We start from the raw sequence: 27,554 nt of genomic DNA, 5'->3' as shown, positions 1-27,554 counted from the left end.
TGTCACAGGCTGCCCTCGCACCCCTACCCGCCAACTCCAGACCCCCACGGCCTCAGCTGGGACCCCTGGCTAAGCATGGGACAGGCACAGGAAATCCTCCACAAGCTTCTGAGGCTGCCCAGCACGCCCTGGCTTCAGGCTCACACCTGATCACCCGCCCACAACTACAAAGTTGCAACCCCGAGTTACAAGAGGTCTTCTAAACACCTTGTGTTTACTTCTGCCCTGCCTGCAGCCTCCTCCTGCCTGTTTTCCCCTCACAGCACTGGACCCCCAGACTCCCGATGCTTTCCCCCATCCTTCCCCAGGTCAAAGAAAGGGTTTCTCCCCTGCCTTCCCTATGATGGGCTGGGGGTCCGTTCTAGCTTCAGTATCTGCCTCTTGGGCTCAAGATGCAGTCACATAAATGAAGCCTTGGGCAGGCCTGGGAACCCAGAGTCTGTGCGGGACCCAGGGCCAGACGCAGGGGACCACCACCTCTTCTGTTCCCAAAGGCCACAGGGAGAGAAAGCCCTTTGTAAGCAGAGGGGGAGGGTGGCCGGAGCTCCTCTCTCAGAGGGAAACTTGGTGCATACTGAGTACTGAAGAAGAGGAAGTCAAGGACAGTTCGAGAGAAACTAAAATTCGTGGTGTGTGGGCAGGGGGGGCGGGCAAAGATTCGACGGCCTTGGGGTTCACTCATCCCGTCAGGGTTGTGGGGGTGGAGGCAGTGACCAGCCTTTGCAAGGCCACATCTAATCCTCCCAGCACCGATGTTGGCGGCACACAGCCCTACTTCACTGCAGGATGGTCAAAAGCGCTTGGTACAGGTCGGCCCAGAGCCGTCAAATGGTCCCAAAGGCCGCACCTTCAGGTGTCCCCGCCTGGCATCAGCGCGGGACTCGGAAGCCGCGCGTGGGAGTGGAGCCACGGCGGGCCCTCAGCCGGCTGCGCTAGGCCAGTCCGAGCGGGCCCTCGAGGGCAGCCTCCCTAGAAACCACAGCCTTGTGGAATTTTTAAGGATTAGAGCGGCAAAAACGCACAAGGGAAAAGCAACCATTTCTCAAAACAGTAGATCCTCTCCGCATCCCGCGGCTAGCCAGGGTATCAGAGTTGGAGGAAGAATGCACCGACGTGTAGAGCGACAAGGAAACGAGGACGGAGCAATCTTTGACAGAAACACAACTCCTCCCCGCCTAAGTCGCAGACTTTCTAGGGCTACCTCACCCGCCCTCCCCCACCTGCACCGAAACGGCTACAAGCTCCGTTCGGTTCGCTCCAAGACGCTGCTGTGGTGCGAGGCGCCACCAGGCTGGGGAGCGCGGCTGCGACAAGGGCCCTGGGCACCGACCCCGGCCACCCGGCCCGCGTGCCGCTCCGACCCGAGTCCGGCTCCAGCCCGAGACCCGCCCAGTGCGCGGGGCCCGAGGCGCCCTGCCCACCACACCACCCCGCTCGCAGCCGAGCCCGGGCGGCCGGCAACTGCGCAGCCCGCTGCCCGCCGCAAACAGAAAGGCGTTTCCGAATGCGTCCACTCAGCCGCTCGGCGCGCGGTGCCAACTTCGCCTCGGCCGCTGCGGGCACCAGTCCCCGGCAGGACTCACCTTCGCCGAGCAGCGGCAGCAGCAGCAGCAACCGCAGCCCCACGGTGCCGGCCGTCGCCTTCTCCATCGCCGGTGCACGCTGGAGCCGCGGCGAGAGGGACGGTGGCTTGGGCTGGGGGTCTCGGCGGCGGGGTGCGGCGCTCAGCCGGGCTGCCCCATGCCCGGCCGGGACGCGGCGGACGAGACGAACACTGCGGGCGCAAAGCGTCGGGGCGCGGACTCCACGGTACTCTCCGCAGCTGCGCGCCGGGCTCCGGTCGCGGGGCCTGAGGCGAGGCGGGGCGGGGCGGGGCGGTGAGGGGGCGGGGCGGGCGGGGCCCGGGTGCGGGCGGGGTGCGGGAGTAAGGGCGGGGCACTGGGTACCCGCCCAGGCGATGCCTGGTGCGGTTCCCGCGGGGCGCGGTTTAGGAGACCAGTGCCGGACGCGGGGTGCGGGCCGGGCGGGGCGCGAGCAGGGGCGAGGTGCGGGACCCGGGGTACCGGCCCGCCAGCCGCAGCCCCAATCCGCGCACCTCCGCACGCACAGCCACTCTTCCTCACTCTATGCGCCCGCTCTCAGTCTGTGCGCTTCGACCTTCCCCGCCGCCCAGAGAGGGCAGGGAAACCACGGGGATGCGGGGGTGCGCCCGAGTGGACGTGGAGACTAGGCAGGCGCCCCGCCTCCAGGCTCCGGGCGCGGTGCGCATCCTCAGCCATTTCTCGGAGGGGGGAGGCGCGGTGGGAGCGCGGCCTCTCTTGGGGCCGGAGGCGGGAGGAGGGGAAGAGCCCGGGTGGGGGAAGGGGAACCTGGGCGCTTTCTGCGCACGCCAGGGGTGAGCCTGGCCTGTGGCTTCCAATGTCCGCGGTCGCTCTAGGGGTGTCCTAGGGTTAGTTTGTGAACCCACCTCTTTAGGACTGGTCCAACCAATGAAACCAGGAAACTGACTCTGAAGCTGGCTTTAATGGGGTGCTTGGAGGGTAGGTACTCCCTCTCCCCAACCAAACAGAAGAATTCTTAGGATGGGGGGCTGACTGGTTAGCAGAGCAAGTAGCGAGGAGGAACTGGAGCCCCAAAGAATTTAATTTTTGCCCCAAGAAATGATGTCCATAAACACATCCAGTACTCAAAAGGGAAGACTCTGGGTCCCCAACACGGGGGGTCCTGGAGGTTGGAGGTGAGCTCTAGGCCTCTGTGGGAAAAGTCCATTGTTCTACTCCCACCCGCTAGCTGCCTTTTGTGGTCTGGCCCTCACCTAGGCACAGAGGAATGCAAGCCTAAGGGGCCTTGGGGTGGGAGGGTCCAGGGTACCTACGCCTGGGGTGCCCCTATTTCAATGTCTCTTCTTATGGCTGTGCACAGAGCCCCGCCCTCTTGCCTGGCTGAGCTCAGGGCTGAATAAGGGCTCTCTGCACATCACTCTGCAGATATGAAGTCAAAGTGAAGTCACCCTCGCAGGCATGAGGAGGAGCTGCCAAGACAGGCTGGCTGGGGACTCTGCCGGCCGAGATGTCCAAGCCGGCCTGCTGGCTGGAGGCCAGGGCACAGTGCTGCCAGCTCGGGAGAGCCACCCTGCGGCCACCAGACCTTGTGTTGCCTGCCTCACGCTCCCCGAGCCCCAAGCCCTTGGATTTATGGGGCTGGAGTTGGCCGTGGGGGACTCCCCTGGGTGTAGACAGGCCCTACCTCTGGTGCTAGTAACAACTACCAAGGCTGCACATTCAGGCCTGTGCACAGGGAAGGGACCTGAGTGGGAAGGGAGGGCCTGAGGGGAGATTCTTTGTTACCAACAGGTTCCTGTGGCAGAAGAATGCAGAAGGAAGAGGGGTGGCCTGGCCCATTCTTCCAACCAGCCCCACCCCTGTGCCCCCCCAGGGACCACCCTGGCCAAGCCTTGGCTGACACTGGTCAGGCTGGATGTCTGGTTGTGCTCCGTGTGACCACCTCAAGGGCCCATTTGAGGCTGTGTCCCTTCTTCAGTCCTCAGGCCCTTCCACTCTCCTCCACCACCCTCGGGGGTCTTGAGAGGACATCTGACACTATGGTGGGGACGTTGCCCTCTTCTTAGAAAAAGGTCTGGGGAGCCTCATATGTGTACCCCTGTACCCTCATATGTTGTAGCCCTGTACCCACATGTGCATACACCTGTGTTCACGTACAGGGATATGGGTGCATATCCTCACCCGTGTGCATGCCCAGAGATCTGACCAGAGGAGGATCCAGGAGAGCGCAGAGGTGAAGCGCTTGGCTTGCTGACCTTGGGTCCTGCATATCCGTAAGAGACACCCCTGTGAGACTCAGACAAGGCCTGACCTCAACTCTGCCCTACTCACCCTTCCATGGGTCGCCCAATGGAGTTGTTTTTCTCCTTTGAATTTCCTGCCCCACCTTCCTTTCCTCCCTTCCTTCCTCTGCTCTCCCCTTCTCCTCATTCCCCTCCTTCCCTCCCATTCTCTGCAAGAATCTCTTCTCCATTCCTTTGCCCCAGCACAAGAACCAGGCTAGCTGCCTCACTGGGGCCTCAGCGTCTTCATCTGTAACATGTAAATAACGATATAGTAACTGCCTTGCAGTGTTGTGAGGCTGAACCCAAATGAAGCATTGACAGAATCAGCACAGTTTCTGGCTCCCCAGAAAATGAGCTTTTTTCTTCTCTTCTTCCAGGGTCCTCTGAAGTCCAAGGAGCTGTCTGGGTGGTAGGCTGGGGGCAGTGGCATTGTGTGAAGGTTGAAGGTGTGCTCTGAGTTGTATCCTGGCTAGGTCTGTGGTCTGTGTGACCTCGGCATGTTTGCAACGTCTCTGGGCCTCAGGAAGGCAGAGCTCCATCCCCCCAGGTGCCTGAAGACAGGTGAGTCCCCGGCAATCAGCATGAGCTGTCACTGTCACCATTGATTCCCATCAGCTGTGACGCTGAGGCCGAGGCCAAAGCGGTCAGTGGACATTGCTAAGGTAACACGGAAAGCAGGTGGTCCCTACATCAAGCTGTCTGCTGCCCTCAGCTCTGGCTCCCCACTTGTATAGGTAACGAATCACACCCTGTATGGAGATGGCAGCCAGTGAGACCGGCCTGTAGGAGCCAACACCTGTCTCTGGCCCTCCCCATAGGACCTGCAGCTTTCTCAGTGAAAGGAGGGAGAACCCTGGAGCCCCAGAGTCCTCTCTGCCACAGCAGCACTTATCTGGGCGTATACTTACACATTCAGGAGCAGTGGGTTGATTCATGCTGACGCCTCACTGAGGCTTTTGGGGGCTTGCTCACACCGAGTCCCCAGCCCGAGGGTACCACTGGAACCTGATGGGGCCTCAGGCCTGGCAGTGCCCGCCTCTTGCCTCAAGGACACCAAAGAGAAGGCCCATCCTGGCTCACGAGTGAGCGTGGTAATAACAGGGAGCTTGAATTGGCGAGTCTGGCAGATACGGCCTGAATGCTTTTTGGAAAAAACATCTCCCAAGGCAGTTTCATAATCTGCCTTGTAATGCAGATTTAGACAAGTTTTTACGAATGCACTTTTTAAAATAGGTCTTAATGGATCCTTTGCAGTAGTTACAGTCCATTGTGTAAATGCAAACAGAAGGCTTTTTGAAAACATGTATTATTGATCAGAAAGGCAGCAGCAATTAGAAGCCAGTGTGTCATATCATTCAATACACACTTCCTATACAGCCCTGCTTGTGCTCTCTCATAACTTTCTGACAAATTATCCTGTCCCTGGGAAGCCCTTTCTTTTCCCTTTTGCTTCTGGGAGCGAAGGAGGACCTCCCCATCAGTTACTAGCTAGAGGTGAATGAAAAATTAAGCTTCCCCTTTACCATCGCAAAACCTATTTACGACTTCTCCGGTTTCAAGACTGAGATGGCAAAACCTTCAGGTAAGATGGATGATGCTTCTCAATTTGGTCTATGGGTCACAGTGAAAAAAACCAAAACAAAACTGGTGACAGATAGCATGTTCTGTGGGAGGGCAGAATCACAAAGCTGGGGAGATCTGAGCCAGAAGCCCTGCAGGGGAGCCTGCTTTGTGGGAGGGGTGTTCAACCAGGGTCCACAGGGAGGAGCTCTGGATGCCCCTCCCCAGTCATGGAACCTAAAATGATCCACTAGGATAAAGCTGAGACTTGTTTTTGCTTAAAAATCCATATTTGGGTCTGTATTTCACCCGATCTGCACATTTCCCATTTGCCCTTCTTCTTGAAAAGTTCATTTATTTAACAAACTTTTGCTGGGCACTCACTGTATTCCAGGCACCCTTTTCAAAGTACAGTGAACTAAACAATCTGGGTGCTTCTTAAGGACAATCATCAACACGTAAGGCACACATGCAGCACAGTCAGAAGTGACCCCAGATGGGGTGAGACACGGGGCGGGGTGTTTATCAGGGCTGGATGTCCTGGAGAGCTGACTTTGGGCAAAGAGCTGTGGGGACAGCGCTGCCCGCAGGGAGCAGGGAGGTGACAGGACGTGCCCTGGAATTCCCTGCGTTGCCCCAGCAGGGACAGGGGGCCGTCCTTTGTCTCCCCACGATAGCATCTTCTCAGCAGCCTCACCTCACCCCTCTGGAAGATGCAGCTCTGGTCTCTGAGAGGGTTACAGCCTGCAGGATCTGCAGAGTGAAGACTCTGACCTGGGCAGTCCTTTGGAGCCGAAAAAACGTGCTGTGCTCTTGGTGTGCTGACAAATAGGAAGTCCGTTGACTTAACGCCCTACGATGTCTTCCAAAGCCTCCCTGCCCAGGATGGTGTGGGCTGCAGCTCCAGGCACAGCGTGCAACTTCCACATCCATCTCAGGCCTGCGGGCGATGAGGCGGTGCGCTGTGAGCTGGAGGAGAGGGGGAGAGGGGGGCCAGCCACCTGCCCTTGGGGGGGGGGCCCAGGGTGTGAGGGCACAGCCTGGGTGGCTCCCCCAGCCCCCTGTGCTTGCAGACAGGCCCAGGAGAAGCAGGGCACTTACTTGCCCCCTTCTCCCCACCCCCACCCCGGAAGTGCCCTGAAGACCTCGCTCAGCTGTTGCAGCTGCCCCAGGTGGGAGGGGGCGCTGTTCTCAGGTAGATCTAGGGTGCCCTCCTTGCTTCCTCTCCAGCACCTCCCTAGGGTTGCTACCTGAGCTTAGGCGCGCTGGGGGCTCCCAGCCCTGCTGAAGACCCCCCACCCAGCCTGGATGGGGCCCCTCCCTGCTTGCTGAGAAGCCGGCCAGCCAGGCCTTCATCCCCTAGCGCTGTGCAGTGGAACGTTCTGCAGTGGTGGTAACTTGCTGCCCTCTGCTCTCCAACGCGATGGCCACTGGCCAGGCTGGTGTGACCGAGGAACTGAATTTATAATAACGTAAAATTAAATAGTCATATGTGGCTAGTGTGCTTGCTGGGCGTTGATGCTCTAAGAAACACCTTCCCAGCCTCTCTCGGAGGCTTCTGGGGGCTGGGCAGGCTCCTAGCCCAAAGCTCCCCCACTGGAGGCAGAGCGGAGAAATCAGAGCCTGCCGATTCGCCAGCCCCAGTGGGCTCTCTGATCCAGCAGCTGCCGCTCTGTTTCCTGGTGGTTTGAAGATGCCGTAGTCACCCCCCTGCCCAGAACGACAGTGGCATTGCTGGGGTTCCCCCCGGGCACACTCTCTCACTCGCCCTGGGGAATCTTCCGTTCCCCTCCAGGCTTGGCCCCCGAGCCTGACCATGCCTCCTGAAATCCCTGCTTCCTGTAGGCAGAGTGAGCCCTGCAGGGCCCTGCTCTCAGGGGCCTCTTTGGAAAGGGGCTGATGAGCTCGTGCATATTAAGATGCGGTGATGAAGGGCTGTCAGGGGACTCTGTGCAACAGCCTGAGACCCAAGGGCCTGCTCGCTAGTGCTGGGAGCTCAGCATCCGACCCCTCTCCAGGGCCCTTGTCCCTCTGCTCCCAAGCGCCCCTCCGTGGTCCCAGATTCCCCACGTGTTCTCTGGCCACTGACCTCCACCGGCTGTTCCTTCTGCCTGGGAAGCTCTTCCTGCCTCCTCCTGGCCCCTTCTGTTGTTCAGCTCCTATTGAACATTCAGAAGGCTAGGCTGCAAAGTACCCCTCTCCCCAGTCCGTGCTCACATGCTCCGTCTAGACAATCTGAAGGGGGCCCAGTGTGCGTCCTGGTTTTTTGTTTTTGTTTTTTTGGCCGCAAGGCATGCGTGATCTTAGTTCCGCAACCAGGGATGGAACCCATGCCCCCTGCATTGGAAGCACAGAGTCTTAACCACTGGACCACCAGGGAAGTCCTGATTCCTGGTTTAACTGTGCTGTATTTATCTCTAGCCCTGTGCGTGGGGACCTGCTGAGGACTCAGAGTGCCGGTCGGGTGACCTGCCGTGAGAAATGACCCTCGTGGCCAAGAGGACAACCTGGGCAGAGGCACAAGGTATGTTCAGGAGGCAGGAGGGAAGGGCGTGGCCGTCTGCAGTGACAGCATCAGTGCTTGCCACCCGTGTGCACACTTTGCACCCCTTTGCGCCCCTTCTTCCTCTGGGCTGCCCTCTCAGTGTGAATGGGAGCCCGTCTGGTCTATAAACATCAGCAGAAGGGGCGACAGGAGCAGGGGCTGGAGCCGGAAGACGACTCACAAGGAGGGAACAAGGCACCCCAAATAAATCATCTGGGGCCTGACATTTGGAGCGTTTGAGTTTGAGACCAAACACAGATGCCCTTTAGATAAATACATTTTTGAGACGTGTTCTGCAGGAGAAGTTTACGACTTTAATAGGTTTTTAGTGTCAGACGAGCATCAGGAAGTGTTTTGTTGAGAGACTTTCTCTTAAAAGCTCAGAATCCTTCTTTTCCCTCTGGCCCTTTAAACATAAGGATACAGAGATCCTCAGCAAGGGAAGCTTCTCTTTCTCCCGGTTCCCTGGGGGTTGGCTCTGGGCTGGGATGGCTCAACTGAGGAATGTTCTGGGAGGTTCTGAAGACCTCAGTGCTCCAGGCCATGGGGGGCGGAGGATGGGGGGGGTCTCTCGGGAAGCTGATTTAGAAGCTTAGAAGCACCCTCCTCCCTCAGAGCAACTCCTCTCCTCCCCAATCCCCCCACCTAGAGGAGGCTGATGGCTGGTCCTCAGGGGTGAGGAGGGCTCTGTATGGAGGACGGGGGTCCCTGAGGCCTCCGGAGGTTGGCAATTTTCTGTGGATTGGAAACTTTACAAAGATCCCTCATGCCCAGGAGTACGAAGGAGCTGAGCTCACCACAGGCCCTATGCCAGCGAGAAGACACAAGGAGAAGGTCAGATGCAATCATGTCTGGAAGCTTCTCCCTTCCGACTTAGAGACAGGCCCCCACCTGCCCATCCTGGGCTCTGTCCCAGGACCTCCAGGGAGCCCCGGGTCCTGCAGCCGCCCTCTGCCCAGCTCTTGCCTGAGCACCAAGTGGCCACACGTGGGGCTGCTTCTAGTACCCCGTGCGTGCTGCTTAGCCCTCCCCCTGCCCCCCAAGACAGGGGCTGGATGCCAGCTCTCCCATCCTTGAATGCGGCCAGCGTGGAAGAACTCACCCCAGGTCATCTGTGCTGTGGCTCTGGGCCACGTAGGGAGGACCCCTGGCCGAGGTGGACGGACCTTGGGCTTGTCCTCCCAGCACAGCGGGTGTGGGTGGGTCGGGGGCACACGGCACCAGGCGGGAAAAGGAGGGGCCCACTGAGATCCAGAACCTGGCTCGCAGAAAACACACAGATGGAACTGAGAGGAAGCCCAAGTGAACTTAGTGGTGGCGCGGGCTTCAAGGGCACGGGCAGGCCACTTCCTAGCACAGCTGTGAGATGAGCACTGGGGTAGTGGGGGATGGGAGGGAAGGGACAGTCACGTCTGTGCTGTTGTCCAGACAGGACATCTCCCGGGGGCAGGAGAAATGTTCTCATCAACCAGTACACCGAGACTCCACATTGATTGCAAGGAGGTCCCCTCGTTCCCCTCAGGTGACACCTAAGGGAGACCTTCTGAGGACACCTGGAATCACATTTTCAACAGCTCCAGCTGCTGTAATTGAGAAACCTGACCTCAGTTTTTCCATTTCTATGGATAATTCAGCCCTCCCACCCTTCTCCTCCATCTCCCGCCCCACTAGCCCTGGCCTGTCTCAGACCCTTTCCTCACCCCAGACCCCTCTCCTGGTCCTGGTCATTTTATCCCAGGCTGTGTTAGGAATGAATGCACAAGGAGATGGATGCAGAGAGGCTGGGATTGAGCAGGGACCTGGGTGCCGGCCCTCCCTATCCCCTGCCCAGCCCCCCACCCCAGGCCACTAAGTCACCCCCTCAGCCCCTGGGACTTGTCAAGACCCTCATCAGGAGTCCGCCTAAGGGATGGATGAGAAGAGTTTGAATGGAGCACCTATGATCTTCTAAAGCTTCGCTCCTGCCTCGTAATTATTTCCTTCCAGGATCCAGACGCTTGGATACGGCCGATTTCTTAACCCCATTCACAACAACCTTTGTTTTTTTCACGGTTGTCTTGGAGGCAGCTGCCCACAAACTGAAAGCAGCCCATAAACTACATATCATTGTTGGGGTCTCTCATGACCTTGCCTGTGTGGGGGGCAGGAGGGAATGACCTCCGTTTTATTTCCCAGGTGGATACCCTGGCTGGGGCAGGGGGTGCGGAGTTTGATTGGTTACCCATTTGCATCTGTAATTTATCAGCATTCTCAAAATCCTAAAGGTTTGGGGCTTAATTATTCATGTCTGACCCCTAGAAGAAAGGCTGAGTGAGGTCACCCTGGATGGCAAAACTGTGGGGTCTGAATCGTCTCTCCTAGAAAAGGAGGGAGGTCCCGGGTGGGCACAAGTGAGAACAGCTAATGGCTATGGACATCCCACCTGGGGGCAGCCCTGGACTGGAGCTTCTAACTCATTCAGGGTCACAGCACCTGCCCGGGTGGTAGCAGCATCCCATTGTACAGGTGAGGTGCAAGCCCAGGGGTTCTTTCTCTGGGCTTCTTTCCCTCACTCCACACTGCTTCCGGTTCTCAAATGCTAGGGCAGGGCTGGTCAAACACTATGTGAGCCCAACCCGCAGATCCTAAGGCTGCCCTCAGGACCAGTTCCCAGGAGTTCCTGATGCTGCTGGTCCTGGGTCCACACTGTGGGATCCACTGCCCCAGAGCATGATGGGATGGGAGAGATGCGGGTAAGGGTCTCAAGGTGGAAGGTACCCGCTTCACCCTCCCGCCAGCACGCCCTGTCCCCAGTTAGCCTCTCCTCCTCTGTGTCTCCTCCCTATTCCCAGCCTCCTTCCGCCCCTGGCTTACACCCGTGGTCCTGGCGTTGCTGGGAGCCCACCCAGAACACTCTTTCTTCACTCCCCTGCAGGGACTCACCTCTGTTTGCATACAGCTGTCTCCTCCTAACACCCATTTCTTTAGCTGGGTCCCTCATGTGAGACTGAGGCCTGTTGGAGCCCACTGGGGGACCCAGCACCCTCACTGTGTAGGTAAAGGGGGGGGTCATTTCTGTGACTGGGCTGGATCCTACTGTGACCTGTGACCCAACCCTTGCACGGTACTGAGCTTCAGGGAGGCTACAGCAAACGCATTTCCCCCGTCTGCAGAGCAAGAGGGCTATCGCCATCGCCATGACCCAGAACACGCCTGCTCTGCTCCCCTGCAGGGGACCTATTTCTTCAACTGGGTCCCTCAGAGCAGGACGGCTATTGCCATCTTCCTGATGACCATATGCACAGCTGTAGGGGACTTGGTCTCTGCCAAGGCATGGTCACTTGGTAGAGCCTGACTCAGGCCCTGTGTATGGCCAAGGGGGGGACTGGAGAAGCTGAGGGAAGAGGGGAGGCCAGGGGACCCTGCACCCTTAGTCAGGGTCTCATAGACCCCTCCAGACAGCACACATAGGTGGCGGTGGTGATGGTGGCAGTGACTCTGGCTGGCCTGTGCATTGTTATTTCCAAAGACTGAGTCTTTGGAGCAAAGGAATTTTCATTCCTTTTTCATTAATGAAAACCTTGCAGCCAGAGGAAGCACCCCACTAAATGACTGATACTCCACGAGATATGTATGCACTGCTCAGAAATGTCTCCTAGTCAATGAAGAAGAGAGAACAGTCAGTGGAATAAAAATTAATCTGGCCACTATAGGAATTAATATAAAAACATCAGATGCGGGACTTATAAGGGATGCCACCTCCAACTAACCCTCCCTGGGTTAAATACCCCAGGGACGATGATTTACATTCTGTGCTACAGGCCTCTGCTGGCATAATCGATAGGGATGAGAAATGGGGCCACCCAGCCGTACCTACCCATGGGGCTGGGGAAGGGAGCCGGGCGGCCGGGGGCTAGGGCTGCCCTGGAGGCTGCTGGGAGCAGGGGCCCATCTGAGCCATCCGCTCTTTCTCCCCCTTCCTCTACCTCCCTGGTGAGCCCCAGGCCTGCAGCTGATGGGTTTCTGGAAGTCTGGGTCATGGCACCATCTCACGAGGCCTCACCCCAGCGCCCGACTCCTCCGGGGGTACAGGAGGCGGCCGGGGGAGAAGAGGGCAGGGCAGACTGGGCCAGGTGCTGCCGGAGACCAGAGCAGTGGGACCCCCACTGGGAGCTGGGCTTAGCTGAACCTCCTGACGGTAATAATCACTCACCCATCTTTGCTCTGCAAGAATTACCGCTCCAAACTCTTGGTTTAGGGTGAAACTTGCCTGAGCGACTGTTTATTCTCACCATCGCAAACTTAGGATCTGCTGTTTCAGTCGAGGAGCTTTAAGTCGAAGCCCTTGCCGGTCAGTCCCCGGGGTGCTTCTCTGCAGGGAGCTTCGAGCTGGGGCTCATGCCCAGAAGCAGATGGGCTTCACCGCAGCTGCAGGGCTGGCCTTCCTGCTGTGCCAGGTGAGCGGTGAGTTATCCTCGCTCCTCCGTGGTGAGGGCCATACTTGCTTAGATTTGCACCGCTATGCACCAGCCACACCCGGGTTGGGGGTGGGCAAGCCAGTGTCAGGGCCAGCCAGGCTGCCCCCAGCTGGCTCCCTGCTCTCCGTCCTCCTTGGACCTGCTCCTGGGGGGCGGGGCAGAGGAATACCCTGTCATGGCCCTCGATGTGGAGACCCCAGAGGAGGCTGATGCAAGGAGGACAAAGTGTTGATCCCACAGCCCCTCCCTGCCAAGCCCCGACTGTCCCTCAGCCACACTCTCTACTCTGGAGTTCCGGCAGCTGTCCGGGGCGGGGGGGCACCAGCTCCCCACTGTGCCAGCCTCTCATCACGTCCTGCCCTGCCCTCTGCTCTTACATTAAACCCTAGTCATTGCTCTTCAGATGTGTCGTCGTCTGCTGCTGGAGTCTGACCATACAGCCCCCAAGGAAAACTCCTGTAAAGCTAGTAGTGAGGAAACTTTGGGGGGAAGGGAAATTTTGGTCCCTTGTTCTTGATGACACAAGAGCCTGTCCCTTCCCAGGGAGGCCTACTGGTGTCTCCTTTGCGTGCCGCAGCCTGGCAGAGTGCCCTGGGTGATCCCCACACTTCTGCTCACCCTCACATTGGGTGGCCCCGGGGCAGGCCTCCATGCCTTATGTGGTGTAAAGCCAGGGACTAGTGACCTTGAGCAACCTCGGGGATAGAAAGACCCAAAGGGACCACTCAATCTAAGCCTCATCATATAGATGGAGAAACTGAGGCCCCAGACAGATGGGCCAAGGCCACAGAGTAAAGCAGGCTTCCTGGCCCCAGGGCAGTGCCCTCTGCCCACCGAATCGCCCATGATGCTGGTCTGGGCTACCGTGCAGTCATCCTGAATCCTACTGAGACAAACATAAACCCTAATATTATTCTTTTCATTGTATTAGGAGTTGAATTGCATCCCCCCAAATCCATATGTTGGAGTCTTTAACTCCCTGTACCTCAGAATGTCACCTGATTTGGACATAGGGTCTTCACAGATGTAGTCAAGTTACTATGAGGTCACTGCGGTGGGCCTCAATCAAATATAACTGGTGTCCTTATAAACAGGGGAAATTTGGACAGAAGCATGCACAGAGGGAAGTTGAGGTGAAGAGACACGAGCTGAGGAGAGAGGCCTCGGACAGATCCTTCTCTCACGGTCCTCAGAGGAACCAACCCTCATTTCAGACTTCTGACCTCCAGAACTGTGAGATAATAAACTTCTATTGTTCAAGCCGCGCAGTCACGGGAAACCGATAGACTGTAAGGAAGGTTCTGGTAATGAACTTACAGCACTAGTAGTTTTATTTGTTTTTTAATTTTTTGGCGGGGGGTGTGTTGGTATTTCAGATTTTTTGTGTGCTTTTAATTTTTTAGTTTGTTTTGTTTTTATGGATCCACAAATTGGAATGTATTTATTACCGACCAGAGGTTCAGGAGGAGATGCTGAAGGAAAAGGCTGCCTGGTGCATGCTAGGGGCCGAGGCCCTTTGGGGATGTTGGCTCTGATGTTGCTGGGGTAGAGGTCAGAGAATCGCTGGAGATGTGGGCTTTGGGAGGCCTGGAGTGGACAAGAGAGCCATAGCCCACATCTCCTGCTGTCTCGGTGATGTTTTCTGTACCCACTGATGGCAGAGACCTTGGATCCAAAACCCCATGGTGACCCATCTAGGGCACCTCCATCCAGCCAAAGAGATGGAAGGAATGGGCTACTGAGTGATTGCTTGCCCTTTCACGTAGTAACAGGTCAGTGTTGTTCTAATGAAAAGGACTTCACGGGCATTACTGGTGTAGGCGTAATCACACAATATGTATTTTAAACAAAATCACAGACCCCCACTTGGTGAAACTTATTCCAGAGAATTTCAGCATGTTGTTTGATGCCCCGTTGGCCCACCCTGCTCAGTGTGCTTTTGCTCTCACAGCAGCCCTGCCACTGGTGGTTTTCAGTGGAGGCTTAAAAAAAAGCAATTTCTCCTCAGGCCAGAGCTCAGCTTGCTGTAAGATCACAGGAGGGATTCAGAGACCTCACAACCTTTGGGAAAATGGCCAAATATCTCATTCTGAAGGCTAATACTTAACATTTTGCTACCATGAAAACATTTCCCATTGAATAGAAACCCCCAGGCAAAGCTTCCAGGCATGATTCACTTCCCTTCCCATGCGTGGCAGACCCCCTTGAGTGGCTCTCACAGACCCAAACCAATTAGAGCTTCCCAGGACGAGGAGCCCTGGGTCCACACACATCCCCAGTAGGTCATCCACAGAGCGAGTGCTGCATCCCTGGGACAGAGAAATTCAGGGAAGGCGAGGGATCACCTAGGGCACTGTTCTCAGGTCTGTTGGTCAGTTTATTGCTGAATAACAAACCATCCCCAAACTGTCTTAAAACAACCCCATTATTTCTTTTGCTTATGAGTCTGTAACATAGGTAGTGCTCAGCTGGGGTAGCTTGTCTCTGTTCCACTCCGCTTAGCTTAGGGTGGCTTGCAGGCAGGGCTGGAATCACCCAGGGTTCCCCCTCACGTGACTGTGGTGGGTGCTGGCCGCCAGCCCAGACCCTCTGCTTTCACTGGAACCATCCACTAGGACACAGACATACAGCCCTGTAGGAGCTGGGCTTGCTTACAACATGGTGGTCAAAGTCATATCACCTTCTGCGTCCTAGCCTCAGAAGTCACCCTGCATCCCTCGGCCATGTTCTCTTCATCACGGCAGCCGTGAAGGCCTGTGCAGTTTCAAGGAGAGGGGAAATAGAATCTGAATGGGGGCGGTGGGGTGGATGGCAAGATTCTGGAACAGCATGTAGGGCAGAAATATTGCTGTGGTCATTTGGGGAAAATGTAGGCTGCCACATCACGGCCCAGAGGTCACACCAGGGAGTCTGGGTCAAGGGGGCAGGTGCCCGATACGATTCACCATCAGGAGTTAGGGACACAGTGCAAAAAATGCCTCCCTACTGCAGCTGAAGTGAGTCTGAGTCCATACTCCACAGGCCACACCTGTGTTCCCCTTTGGCCCCGTGGGCCCATCAGCCCAAAGACCATTCGTAATCCTCTCTCAAGGCTCCTCAGCTTCGGCCATCTGTGATGCCAGGACTCTCCAATCTATGGAATGAGTCATCGGTGGAATCTCCTTCAGCAAATGACCAACTCAAAGGCAGGATGTGTCATGCCTGGGGCGTTTTATGAATCTTGTTGCTTCGTCTGGCAAGCTGTGATTCCATCAGTAACGACACAGCCAGCACGAGGTGATGCTGCCAGGGCAGACGCTCTGATCAAGGGCACACGGGAGGGACGTGTGACCCACGCCCGGGCTGCCTCTTCCCACCTGCCTCAGGGGGACCCTGGGTGGCCGGCTCCTCCCAGCCAGGGTATTTGGGTGGGGTAGGGCTGCAGCCTCACCAAGCCTGCACTCTATACCTGTGACACTTTTGTGAGTGACAGAACGCCCTGAGCCAGGCTCCCCTGGACCCCAACACGAGGGGGGCGCTGGCCGGGTGCAGGGACAGCTGTTTGCACACAAGGACCCAGACCCACTCCCTGCTCTTCCACTGCCTGTTGTGGGCCAGTGTTCACCGGCTCACCTGAGGCCTCCTTCCTCACCTGGCGCACAGGTGACACCCACCTCGCAGCAATATATGTCAAAGGGCTCAGCCGGAAGCACTGACTCCAGTCTTGTCTAAGCCTGGAGGCTGAAGGCCTCCACCCCACTGGCCTGCGGTGACCCTCCGCTGTCCACATGCGCCCAGCGCCCGGCAGCCCTGGATGTGCCCATCACAGCCCCTCTTCTTGCTCATCTGTGTGCCTTCCTCGGCTCCATTTCTAAACGTGGATGTGTTTGCAAAGGATGCCCACCCTGGGCCGTCAGCTTACCCCACACTCACTCCTGGATGAGCGACTTCATCCAGGCCTGGCTTTGAACCCAGCCCACCCCACCCCCAACGCTCCCCTCCAACCCGCCTCTGCTCCCTCAGCCTCTCCTCCCCCTTGAAGTCCACTTACTGAGCTGCCTGCCCTCCATGGCCTCCAGTGGGCAACTCAGGTTTAATGCATCGAAAACAAATTTTTTTTTTTTTTGCCACACCGCGCAGCTGGCGGGATCTTAGTTCCCCGACCAGGGATTGAACCCGGGTCCTCGTCAGTGAAAACGCAGAGTCCTAACCACTGGACCGCCAGGGAACTCCCCAAAACAAACTCTTAATTTTTGCTTTTCCCACCCCCAAATCTTGCTTCTCTTTCAGTTTTTCCCATCTTAGTAAAAGGTGCCATATTCACTCAGTTTCTCAGGACAGAGACCAAAGAGTTCATGAGTGATTCCCTTCTGGCTTTTATACCGTGAATCTGATCCAGTAGCATGTTCTGCTGGTTCTCCAGAGCATATTCAGAATCTCACCCACCTGTGTTGGTCATGGCCATCTTGGTCCAAGCTGCTGTCCTCCCCAGGCCGTTGCAGTGGCCTCCTGTGGGGCTCCCACCTTTGTCCTCAACCTCTTCTGTCCTCCTCACAGCCCCAGAGTGATGCTGGGAAAAAAACAAGGCCCATCACACGGAGGAGGCAGCTGAGGCCCCAACCCAGCTGGGGCGATATCCCAGCAGCTGCACCAGCTTGCCTGCCCCTGAGTCTGCAGCCTACAAGATGAGTGGTCCAGAGCCTGCTCAGATGGGTGGGTGCTTCCCCCCCTGAGCTCACCCCATCTTCCTGGCCTCAGCGTCCCCCGCCTCCCGCTTTCCCTCCTTCTCACTCCCCTTGGCCTCCTCCAGCCTGCTGTGCTTGTCCTTAAATACAGCATGTCTGTTGGTACTCGGACCTCTGCACTGGCTGTCTGCTCTATCTGGGAGGTGCTAGTGCCACATGCCCTTGACCTCTCCCTACTTTGCCCAGATGTCTGCTCAGATGTTCCTCAGTGGCTACTCGCTATGAAGCAGTACTCCCACGCTCTTCCCGCTCCACTTTGCTTTCCTTAGAACCCTGTTATATTTGCATTGTTGTATTTCCTTCCATGCTCATTTGCACGTGTGTGTGTGTGTGTGTGTGTGTGGTTTTACACTATAATGTAAGCTTCCAAGAACAGGGAGTTTGCTCTTCTGTGTCCCTGGTGCCTAGAACAATGCTTGGAACACAGTAGAGGCTAAAGAAATCGCTGTTGATTAAATAAATGAGATGATGATGCACCCACATCAGGACATGTGGCTTCCCTGGGTCTTCCCAATAGCTGTGTGCTATTCCATTACGTGGATGAGCCCAAGTTTAATTAACTGGCCCCCTACTTGAGGACATTGAGTGTTTTTATTCTTTTGCTATATAATAAAGTTGCATTGCACATCTTTGTATACCTATCTTTACATTCATGTGTGAATATAGTGAAAAATCCGTAAGTCCAGGCTCTGGACTTGCTGGGTCAAGGAGTATGTGCGTTTAAAGCTTTGAGAGATAGTGCTAAACTGTCCCCCAAGAGTATTTTTAACAAATTATGATTTTTAAAATATTTGAAAACACCTATTTAAAAGAATGAAATTAGCACCACTCCCTTACAGAGCCCTTGAGACTCTGAGATCAGGCTCAGGGACCGAGTGTCATTTCACAAGGGTGAAGCTGAGTCTCAGAGAGGGCGTGAGGTCTATGATTTCTTGACCATGGGCGTGGTAACCAGGATGGCTCCAGCACTGGGGTCTCACACCCCAACCTCTTCCACTCTTACAGAAATCAACCTTCAGTGCTTGTCACTGGATCACTTTGTAACACAGGAAAATAAAAGGACAGTCACTGAGGGTGGCTGTTTTCCTGCATCGTAAAGAACTTCTTGAAGTTCACGGGCAACAACCCAACAAGCATCTATTCAGTGCCGGCTATGTGCTGTGACGGTGTGGGTGGTGAGGATACAACCTGCAACAACATAGAAAAGCCCTGCCCTCAAAGAGCTTGCATTTTCACTTGAGGAAACAGACAATGAACAGAATGGTAAGTCGGATGAGAAGAAATACTATGAGAAAACCAGCAGGAACAGTGTGGTCGCCAGTTTCAGAAGTGGCTTCAGGCGTTCACACCTCCAGGTGCTCACACTCTTGTGCAATCCCCTCCCTCTGAGTGTGGGCTGGACATGGAACTTGCTTTTCATGAATAGGAAAGGCAGAGTGATGGGCTGGCACTTCCAAGACTAGGTTACAGATGACCGTGAGTCTGTCTTATTGGCATGCCATCCCATTCCTCCTTGCTCACTTTGATGTTTCGAGCGGCACCAGGTGGGCCCATGTGCAAGGGACTGAGGGCAGCCCAAGAGGAGCTTATTTCTGCGCACAGCCTCATGAGACAGCCTGATGCAGATCCAGCCCTGAGAGGACTGCAGCCTAGCCAACACTTTGACTGAAGTTATGAGAGACCCAGAGGAACAGCTAAGCCACACCCAGATTCCTGACCCATAGAACCTGCAAGATAAATGTACAAATGTTGTCTTAAGCCTCTACATTTTGGGCTAATTTGGGCTAATTTGTCAGTAGCTAACTCATACAAAGAGGAGTAGAGAGTGCCACGGTAGGGGGTGCAGTTTAAAATAGAGTGGGAGGGGAGGAGTTATTTGAGAAGACTTGAAGAAGGGAGAGACTGAGCCCCAGGATCCCAGGGGCAGAGTTAGATTCAGAACAGGAGTTGGTGGGAGCTCAGGAGACAAAGGTGGCTGGAATAGAGCGGGAGGGGTGAGAGGCAGGGGCAGGGCAGGGAGGGTGGAGGGATGTCACGCTAGCATTTGACCTTCGACTCTGAACTTGGGGAAAGGGAGCCTTTAAGACTTTGAACAGATGCACATTTTAACAGGGTCCAGGCAGGTGATAAATGTTAGGGAAGGTGGGGGGCAGCAGCAGGGAGATGACCAGAGGTGTCAGATCCTGGGTGTACTTGAAAGGTGACCGCAGGATTAGACGTGGGGTGTGAGGGAGGCGTTCCTGCATCTAAAGGCAGGTGGTGGCGTGCAGGTTTGGGGAAACCTGGAGGTTGGGGTTCACAGGCCCCAGATGCCCGTCCGACCTTGAGGCAGAGGGTTGAGGAGGCAGTTAGGCCAGGCAGTGTGTAGAGTGCTTGTAGCCACGGGACAGGCATGAGTGTGGGGAGAGGTGAGGAGAGGACCGAGGGGTGGGGAGGCCAGGGCAGGGAGTCTGCAACGCAGCTGAGGACAGGGTGGGGCAGCGGGACCGGAGCGCTGAGTGACCACAATGTGAGGCTGAGCGCTGACTTAGCAACCTGATGGTCTGAGTCCAACAGAGGGATGTCTGAAAGATGGGCAAATAACAGTACATTCGGACCTGATGGGAATGATCGAGCTGGAGAGGGAAACACCCAGGACACAGCAGGGAGGGAGGCAGCTGGAACCAGGCCCGAGAGAGGGAGAGAGAAACGTCCCTGGGAGCCGGTCGGGAAATCAGAGCGTCTGGTCCTCAGGAAGTTCCGGAGGACACAGGTGCCCCTGCAGCACACGCCCGGCCCCTGACTTCCCACAGCGGACAAGTGACCCTGGGGGTGACGGAGTGAGCTGGAGCCGAGCTGGGCGACTGCCCTCGGAATTTCCTGACCTGGATGAGGTTCAGCCTTTAATCTCATATTGCATCTACAGCCTTGTCTCCTGTGGCGTGTGAGAAACTGGGGGGGAAAAAAGGGCTCCTAAGCTTTGCAGCCAACCCAAGACACATTTGACTGAGCTCTAAGGTGCTGGGGACAGGACAGACGCTCTGGGGGCCCGAGCTGAGGGTGCTGGGCTGCAAGACCAGGCCCAGGTCCGGGTGCCCGCTGTGGGGCTGGCCTTCTTAAGCCTCGGTTTCTTCATCTGGCGAATGGAGTGACTGAGAACATCGCCTCACAGGCTGCGTGAGCAGGAGCCCTTGGGGGGCAGTGACTCTGTGTAGTTGTGGGAGAGTGACCAAGGTGGCACCAGCAGGTGGGGAGAGTGCCCTGGAGAGTCAAAGTATTGCTCAGCCTGGGGGCCAAAATCACTCTGAAAGTATAAACTTGCCACTGAATTGAGGAAAAACCCCTTGTTTGATACAGCATCTGTTTCCCTTCCTCTTCATCTGGGCCTAGGAGGATTTGGTGCCTCTCCATGGCCAAGAAAGCAGGTAGTAAGATCAGGACCCGAGGGCTGGATGTCTTGACAAATGGAATTTTCCTTCTTTTCTGGCCTCTTGGGAGAGATATTATTTCCTCCATTGAGGCAAATGTGTTCAAAGTGCACTTCCCACAAACTCAGAAATATCGAACTGCCTTTCCGCTGAGGCCTGGGACTGTGGCCATGGCCCTCCTGCTGAAGGTGGCCCGTGCCTGGCCACAGAGCCAGCACCTGGCACTGGGGCAGAGCCCAGGTGCCATGATGCGTGAGCCAGGGGAACCTGCAGAAGGTGTGCAGAGGAGAGCAACCCCAGGAAGCATCTGATGCACCCCCTTTGCTTTGCAGAACTAGGGCCCAGAGAAGGCATTGAGTTGCCCGGGGCACGCAGGGAGTTCCTGGGCGCCCAGCCTGCTTCTCCTCCCCCGGCCATCTCAGACCAGGCTTTTTCTGGGAAGCAGCAAGGAGGTCTCAGCCAGGAGTTGGTCTTCAGCCAGGAGTTTGGGTTTCAGCCAGGAGTTGATATTTGTTAAAAGAGATGGAAAAGGTGAAGCTGTTATCAAGAAACAGTATCTGGGGTCTGAGTTCACTGCAGGGTCTCAGGAACTAGATACCATCAGCCTGGCCTGCCCAGCGGACATGAAGGGAAGCTGTGGCGGTCACACATGGGAGCCGCCTCCTCCCTGGCTGGCCTGCCCGGCGCTCCCAATAGCCCAGAAGATGGAAAGCAGGTTAACAGTCTAGGAGGAAAGGAGTAGAGGTGCCCTTGCTGCCAAGGGCTGGGTCTAGAAAGACTGCTTCTGGCTCCCTCACTGTCCTGGAGCTGGCAGCAATGGCCATTTCTGGCAGAGACGTGCCTGGGTTTGGAAGTTGGAACTGGGGGCTTTGGAAGCCCTGGCTCCTGCTCTGCAAGGCTCTCAGCCCCCAAGAAAATTCTAAGTCCCCAAGAAAATGTGAACTCTCAGCTGGTCCCCATAGCTGGACGTTTGCCTCTTGTTTCACAGCCGGTGGGTCTCTATTTAGGTGGACCCCAAGAGCAGGAGAAAATGTTTGGTGAACCTCACCACCCACTTCCAATTCACTAAACATGGTCACACAGATTTTTCTTTCATGGGATAAAGAAAATAATGGCAGGCTCTGCAAGGTCATTCCCAACCTCCTCTCCCTTGTGATCTGCGCTGTTGAGGCTGAAAAGCTAACTATATTCCCAGCCTGTCTTGAACTAAGTGTGGTCAAATATCATTGTTCTGGTAAGTGAGATAGGATTGGCAGTCAGCTGGGGGCTTCTGGGAAGGCTTGTTTTCTTGATAAAAGAGCCATACGTGGCGGGTATTTCCAGTTTTCTCTCCATTTCTCTACTTCCTGCCTTGCAGGTGATGTGATGTCAGGAGTTGAGGCAGCCATAATGTAACACTGAGGCAGAATGCATGAAAAAGAGGCAAAGCACTTGCGGAGACAGGCCCTGATACGGCTGAGCTGCTGAACCCAGGCCAGCAGCGGTCAACTTGCAGCACTCTTGTACACTGAGGTAAAAGGAAACCTCGTTAGTTTAAGCTGTTGCGTTTGGAATTTCTGCAGCTGCAAGCATTGCCGGCTAAGGCACACCACTGTAACTATCAGCCAGCATCACACGTGACAGTGAAACCCTAGCTGTTTTCCCATCGCATTGTGAGACAAGGGTGTGTCCGCTGTAACCACTAGGGATGATAATACAAATAACATTTCTGAGCGTTCATTACATGCCAGCAACTATCCTACGCACTTGGCATATTGGCTCACCTGATCTTCCAACAACCCGAGGGGGAACATTTTACAGGTGTCAAAACTAAGGCACAGAGAGGTTGAGGGAACTTGCCCAAGTTGGGAAGCAGTGAGCCAAGATGTGAATGCAGAAAGTCTGGCTCTGGGATCCAGCCTCACAATCACAGATGGTACTCACCGTGTATCTCTACGATCAGGAGGCAGGGAAGAACAGCACAGCCCTGATGAGACGTCTTGTCCTGAGCTTCACGGCCACCTCATTCCCTCCCTCCACGCACCGCTCTGGGGAAGACAGCTACCTGCCAAAGGAGGGTGGAGAGCCAGGATCAGAGCTGGGGCGGTGCCATCTAAAATGTTTGAGAGGGACTTCCCTGGTGGCGCAGTGGTTAAGAATCCACCTGCCAATGCAGGGGACACGGGTTCGAGCCTTGGTCCGGGAAGATCCCACATGCTGCGGAGCAACTAAGCCCGTGCGCCACAACTACTGAGCCTGTGCTCTAGAGCTCGTGAGCCACAACTACTGAGCCCGCGTACCACAACTGCTGAAGCCCACGTGCCTAGAGCCTGTGCTCCACAACAAGAGAAGCCACTGCAACGAGAAGCCCGCGCATCGCAGTGAAGAGTGGTCCCCGCTCGCTGCAACTTGAGAAAGCCCGCGCGCAGCAACCGAGACCCAACGCAGCCAAAAAATAAATAAATAAATAAATTTATTTATTTTTTTAAAAAGTTTTTAAAAAATTAAAAAAATAAAATGTTTGAGAGCCTCAGCCTGGGGGAACTTGTGGGGCTACCTCACAGAGAACAGACTTTGGGCTAAGGCCCCTCCTCTGCTCCAGGGCATGTATGAGCGAACACTGCCAAGATTTTCTCTTCCTTCTTCTTCCGTTTCCAAAGCCGATTGACCTCACTTCTGATGAACATCATTTTCTTTATTTAAAAAAAATTTTTAAAATAAATTTATTTATCTATTTTTGGCTGTGTTGGGTCTTTGTTGCTGCGCGCGGGCTTTCTCTAGCTGCCGCGAGGGGGGGCTACTCTTCGTTGCAGTGCGCAGGCTTCTCATTGCGGTGGCTTCTCTTGCTGTGGAGCACGGGCTCTAGGTACGTGGGCTTCAGTAGTTGTGGCTCGTGGGCTCTAGAGAGCAGGCTCAGTAGCTGTGGCGCACGAGCTTAGTTGCTCCGCGGTATGTGGGATCTTCCCAGACCAGGGCTCGAACCCGTGTCCCCTGCACTGGCAGGCCGATTCTTAACCACTGCGCCACCAGGGAAGCCCCTTCTTTATTTTTAAAGCTACTTGAGTATTCAGTAATGCTGTAGAGTCTTATAGCTGGGGAGCTGGCTGTCCCTTCTTCACCTACTATCACTTAAAGCTTTTTTTTTTATTGTGAAAGTAATACGTGGCTGCTATAAAACCTTCAGATAGTTCACAAGTGTGTGAAATTAAAAGTATAATTTTCTGCTCGCGTGTTTTCAACTTCCACAACCTTCCCCCACAATTCAGAGGGATAACATCGCCTAGGAGATTAGAGGGTGTCCTTTCAGTTTTCCCTACACAAACAGACTCACCTATGTAAGATGCACACATCTGATCTTAATTTTTTTAAAAAATCAGTCTATACATGGCATTCTGTAAGTTGCTTCTTCTCTGAAAATAATTCATCGACTTAAATTTGGTTCATTGATTTCAGTGTATGCTGGGTGTTCTTTAGGAAGGAGTACTGCAATTTCCTTAGTTAACTTTGTGTCCGTGGACACTGGTTGTTTCTGATGTGTTGCTTTTGTGTACTTGTGTTCTAGTTTGGGTTGAAGAGACTCCTACAAGTGGCACGGCTGTGTCCATGTGCACGCCTATGACCATCTGACAGGTAGGGCCAAATGCCTTTCCTCACTGCTTCTCTAGTCACTCTGTCGCTGACTGAGGACAAGTGTGTTCCTCAGCCATGCCTCACTAACCCTGGATACTTTCAGTCTTTAAAAATGTTGCAAACACCCCAGTCACAACATCCAGTACCCACACCTTGGTTTCTAAATACAGTCTCCACTAAAAGGAGCCAGGGACCAAGGCTCCTCGGAGAAATGACTGATTCCAGGGCTGGGACAGGGAACTTAAAAATGGGCTTAGGATAGCTTGCTGTGACAGAAAGTAAGGAAGTAATCAAACTATGATGGGGACGTGTCAAGGGGACACAGGAGACAACTTGAAGGGGCTCCCATTGGCCCAATCAGGACATTTTGAGCATTAAAATAAGTATCAATAATTACAGTGATGAATTATAACCACTAGAATTAAAACTCCATGCATCTATAACAGGATTAAATAAGTAAATAGAAAAGCAAAAGCTAGTCTTTGTAGTAGAACGTCAGCTAATAAACGTAGATGGAATTTAGGAAAATTATCATTTGGCAACAATTGTAATAATAATTGATTCAGACAAGGGTCATCGGCAGATGCTAAGTTTGTGGGTGAACGTTTGAGCAGCAAGAGTGGAATCACTGGACTTGTTTATTACAAAAGGAAAAGTAGTAACTTGGGGCCTTCCCAGGGCAGACCAGGGTCTGGGGAGATAAAGTCATGGCAGCCCTTATGCAGTGGGGTGTGGGTGTGGGAGTGGGGGTGGTCAGTGTTCCAGCTGCACATCCTCCCCATGCATGATCCTGAAAGCTTCTCAGGGGGAGCCCAGCAGCCCCCACTGATGGCCACCCCCCTCCTCTCTCTCACTCCTGCCTCCTGCCCTCGCCTTCCAAACCAGCTACCCACCCCATGTCCCTGTCTCAGGCCAGGCTTTGGGGGACTGAGGCAACATGCTTGGTGGGCTCCAGGGGCCCCAGGGAGGCCGTGTGTCTTGGGAGACCAGTCAGGAGCGATTGCTGTGGTCTAGTTGAGGGCCAGTATGGGTGGGACCCCTGGGTGGGGTGGGAGGGTTTGCTGATGGAGGGTTGGGGACAACAGCAGAGTCACTGTGGCTTCGCCCCCAGGCTTTTGAATGGAGCACTGGGAAGGACGAGGTTGCCACCCGCTGCCCTGGAGGAGAGGCCTGGGCCGAGCAGTGTGAGTGCCAGGGACGGAGCAGGAGTTGCTACAAGTCACCCTGGAGGTGCCTTTCAGAGGATCAGAGCGATCTTCGTGGGTGGCATCAGTGCACAGATGCATGAAGCCAGGGCCTGGATGAGCTCACCGAGGAGGGAGTAGGGAGAGAGAAGACGACCAAGAACGGAGGCTCCCGGGACATTCCGAAGTCCACACGTCAGGATGAGAGGGCGAAGCCGGCCAGGGGACCAGCGGGGGTGGGTGGCAGGTGAGGTGAGACTCCAGGGCCATCTGTGTGGGCCGGGATTCTGCTTTGGCCACCCGCTGCTGCTCCGTGGGTCCCAGCCAGGGAGGAAAGCGCTTCCAGGAGGGAGTGACTCACCGCATCAAGGGCCGCCAGCAACGTGGAGGTCGCAATGGGCCTGGATGTGAGCACATCCCTCAGACGTCCTGAGATCCAGAGAGGGGTGGCCAGCTCCTTCATGGGCCGTTGCATCTCTGACATGTCATTAGCACTCAGGGCAGGAGGACAACTGACCTTTTTTTCTTTATGTTTTTTTAATTTCTCAATTCTCCACTTTGAATAGATGTTATTTTTTTGTAAGGAAAAAAAATGAATTTTACTTTATTTAAATGTAAGTTAGGTTCCAGAGATGTTCTGGATCCCATAGGCATGGTGGTGGGCTGGTGAGAGCCTCACAGCTCCCGCGTGGGTCTGGGGACTTCACACCCAGGTGAGGGCAGGTCACCTGGGCTTTGGTTAAGTGGGGCTGGACTTCTGGGTGATCCTGAGAAGCGTCCACTGCAGAGAACCAGACCCCCATTTCAGACCGACTGTGGGGCCTTGGGGAGTCCCTTGGCCCCTCTCTGGCTGTTCCTGCCTCTGTCCATGAGGGCGGAAGAGTGGCCTCTGCACACCGGGCTGGCACGAGGCAGAGGCGTGTCGTCACCTGTCATTCTGTTCACCTGCCGTGACCTTCCTAAGAAGGCAGGCGTGGAGGTCATCATCTCCCAGCTCCAAGGCCGGCTCAGAAGGACCGTTTGGCAGCCATCATGAGTGTTCATGGTTAACGTGGATTTATTCAGCATTCACCTGTCACACAGTCACTGAGCGCCCACCGTGTGCCGTCCACTGTTCTGGTTGCTGGGTATGTAGGAGTTAACCGGAGATGCGGGCAGAGTGAGATCAGGGACAGTGGGATGGCCGTGACCATGGACATGACAGGCAGAGGCAGGCCTGTGGCCCAGAGCTGAGCTGGTGCAGCAGTCCGATCTGTTGATAACTGGGCGTGGCCAGGCCCGAGAGCCCCCTTGCAGAAGCATCGCCACACCGGGTGAGGCGTCTGAGGACTGGAGAGGGAAGGGCTGCCCAGGCCCGTGAGTGGTGCCCCTCTCCCAGGGCCTAGGCCCACTCTCCCTCACCCTAACTGCCTATTCCATGCCCCTGGCCCCATCAACGCCTGGCACCCCCCAGGAAAGGTGACCTTTGTGTGTACCACAGGGACAGGTCACAGGCAATAGCTCCTCCACAGGACAGGCCACACTAAGTCATTTACAAACACAGTTTTAAAGGTCAGTGCAAGTCATAGGACATCACCAAACCCGTCAAAAACCAATGTGGTAAAGCAGAAAACCAAAACCAAAAACCCGCTGACGTAGTAACCGTGAGTAGCTTTCTCTGGACACTGGGACCTGGGTGATTTCTATGGTGATGCTTCTTTGGGGCCTTGGACCCCTGGAAAAGTGGGAGTCAGCCCTGCAGTTCTTCTCACAGCATCTCCATCAACTGCCCTTTCAGGCCAAGTCTCCAGGCTGAGAACCCTCTCATTGCTTTGTTGTTTTTGCCTGTCTTTTCCAAACTGTGCACACAGAGTGAGTTACTTTTAGAACTGAAAAGCCAATACTTTCATTAAAATGTAAAAGAAAGTTTACAGTTTATTTTAAAAACAATAGAAGCAGCTCTGGCTAAGCCTGGGTTGGGTAAAGTATGTGCCCGAGGGTCCTTCTGGCCAGCGCCTGACCCACTGCTGGAGCCTCCGGGTATTTGGCAGGACAAATAGGTGAGTGGCTGCCGATTCACAGGGTCTCTTGGTTTGGGCTTGTAATCTTCTTGGCCTCTGGGTCTCCTCCTGTTCCTGGCCCCTCCCATTTTTCTTCTTCCAAAATGACCAAAAGAAATACAACCTCCCACTTCAGTGGGGAAAAAAATTCATCTAAGTAACCTTTTAATAAAAACAGAGGC

General features: G+C 55.1%; 1 protein-coding gene across 1 annotated transcript in view; it reads right to left on the bottom strand.

Annotated features, from left to right (window-relative positions):
- RET (ret proto-oncogene) overlaps positions 1–25,796 on the bottom strand; it is a 93,874-nt gene extending 68,078 nt beyond the window's left edge. Inside the window, 8 exon segments of the mRNA XM_089898412.1 lie at positions 1,221–1,849; positions 2,124–2,317; positions 6,265–6,376; positions 9,055–9,210; positions 11,995–12,067; positions 12,468–12,554; positions 16,835–16,958; positions 25,695–25,796. Of these exon segments, the coding sequence (XP_089754538.1) occupies positions 1,221–1,849; positions 2,124–2,317; positions 6,265–6,376; positions 9,055–9,210; positions 11,995–12,067; positions 12,468–12,554; positions 16,835–16,958; positions 25,695–25,796 (1,477 nt within the window).
- Between the last annotated feature and the right edge of the window lie 1,758 nt (positions 25,797–27,554).

This window comes from Delphinapterus leucas, chromosome 16 (assembly GCF_059928025.1).
Source record: "Delphinapterus leucas isolate spDelLeu-1000000601 "Yukka" chromosome 16, BTC_Dleu_Yukka2, whole genome shotgun sequence".
NCBI classification, from domain to species: domain Eukaryota; kingdom Metazoa; phylum Chordata; class Mammalia; order Artiodactyla; family Monodontidae; genus Delphinapterus; species Delphinapterus leucas.
This window is presented reverse-complemented; position numbering and strand designations above follow the sequence as displayed.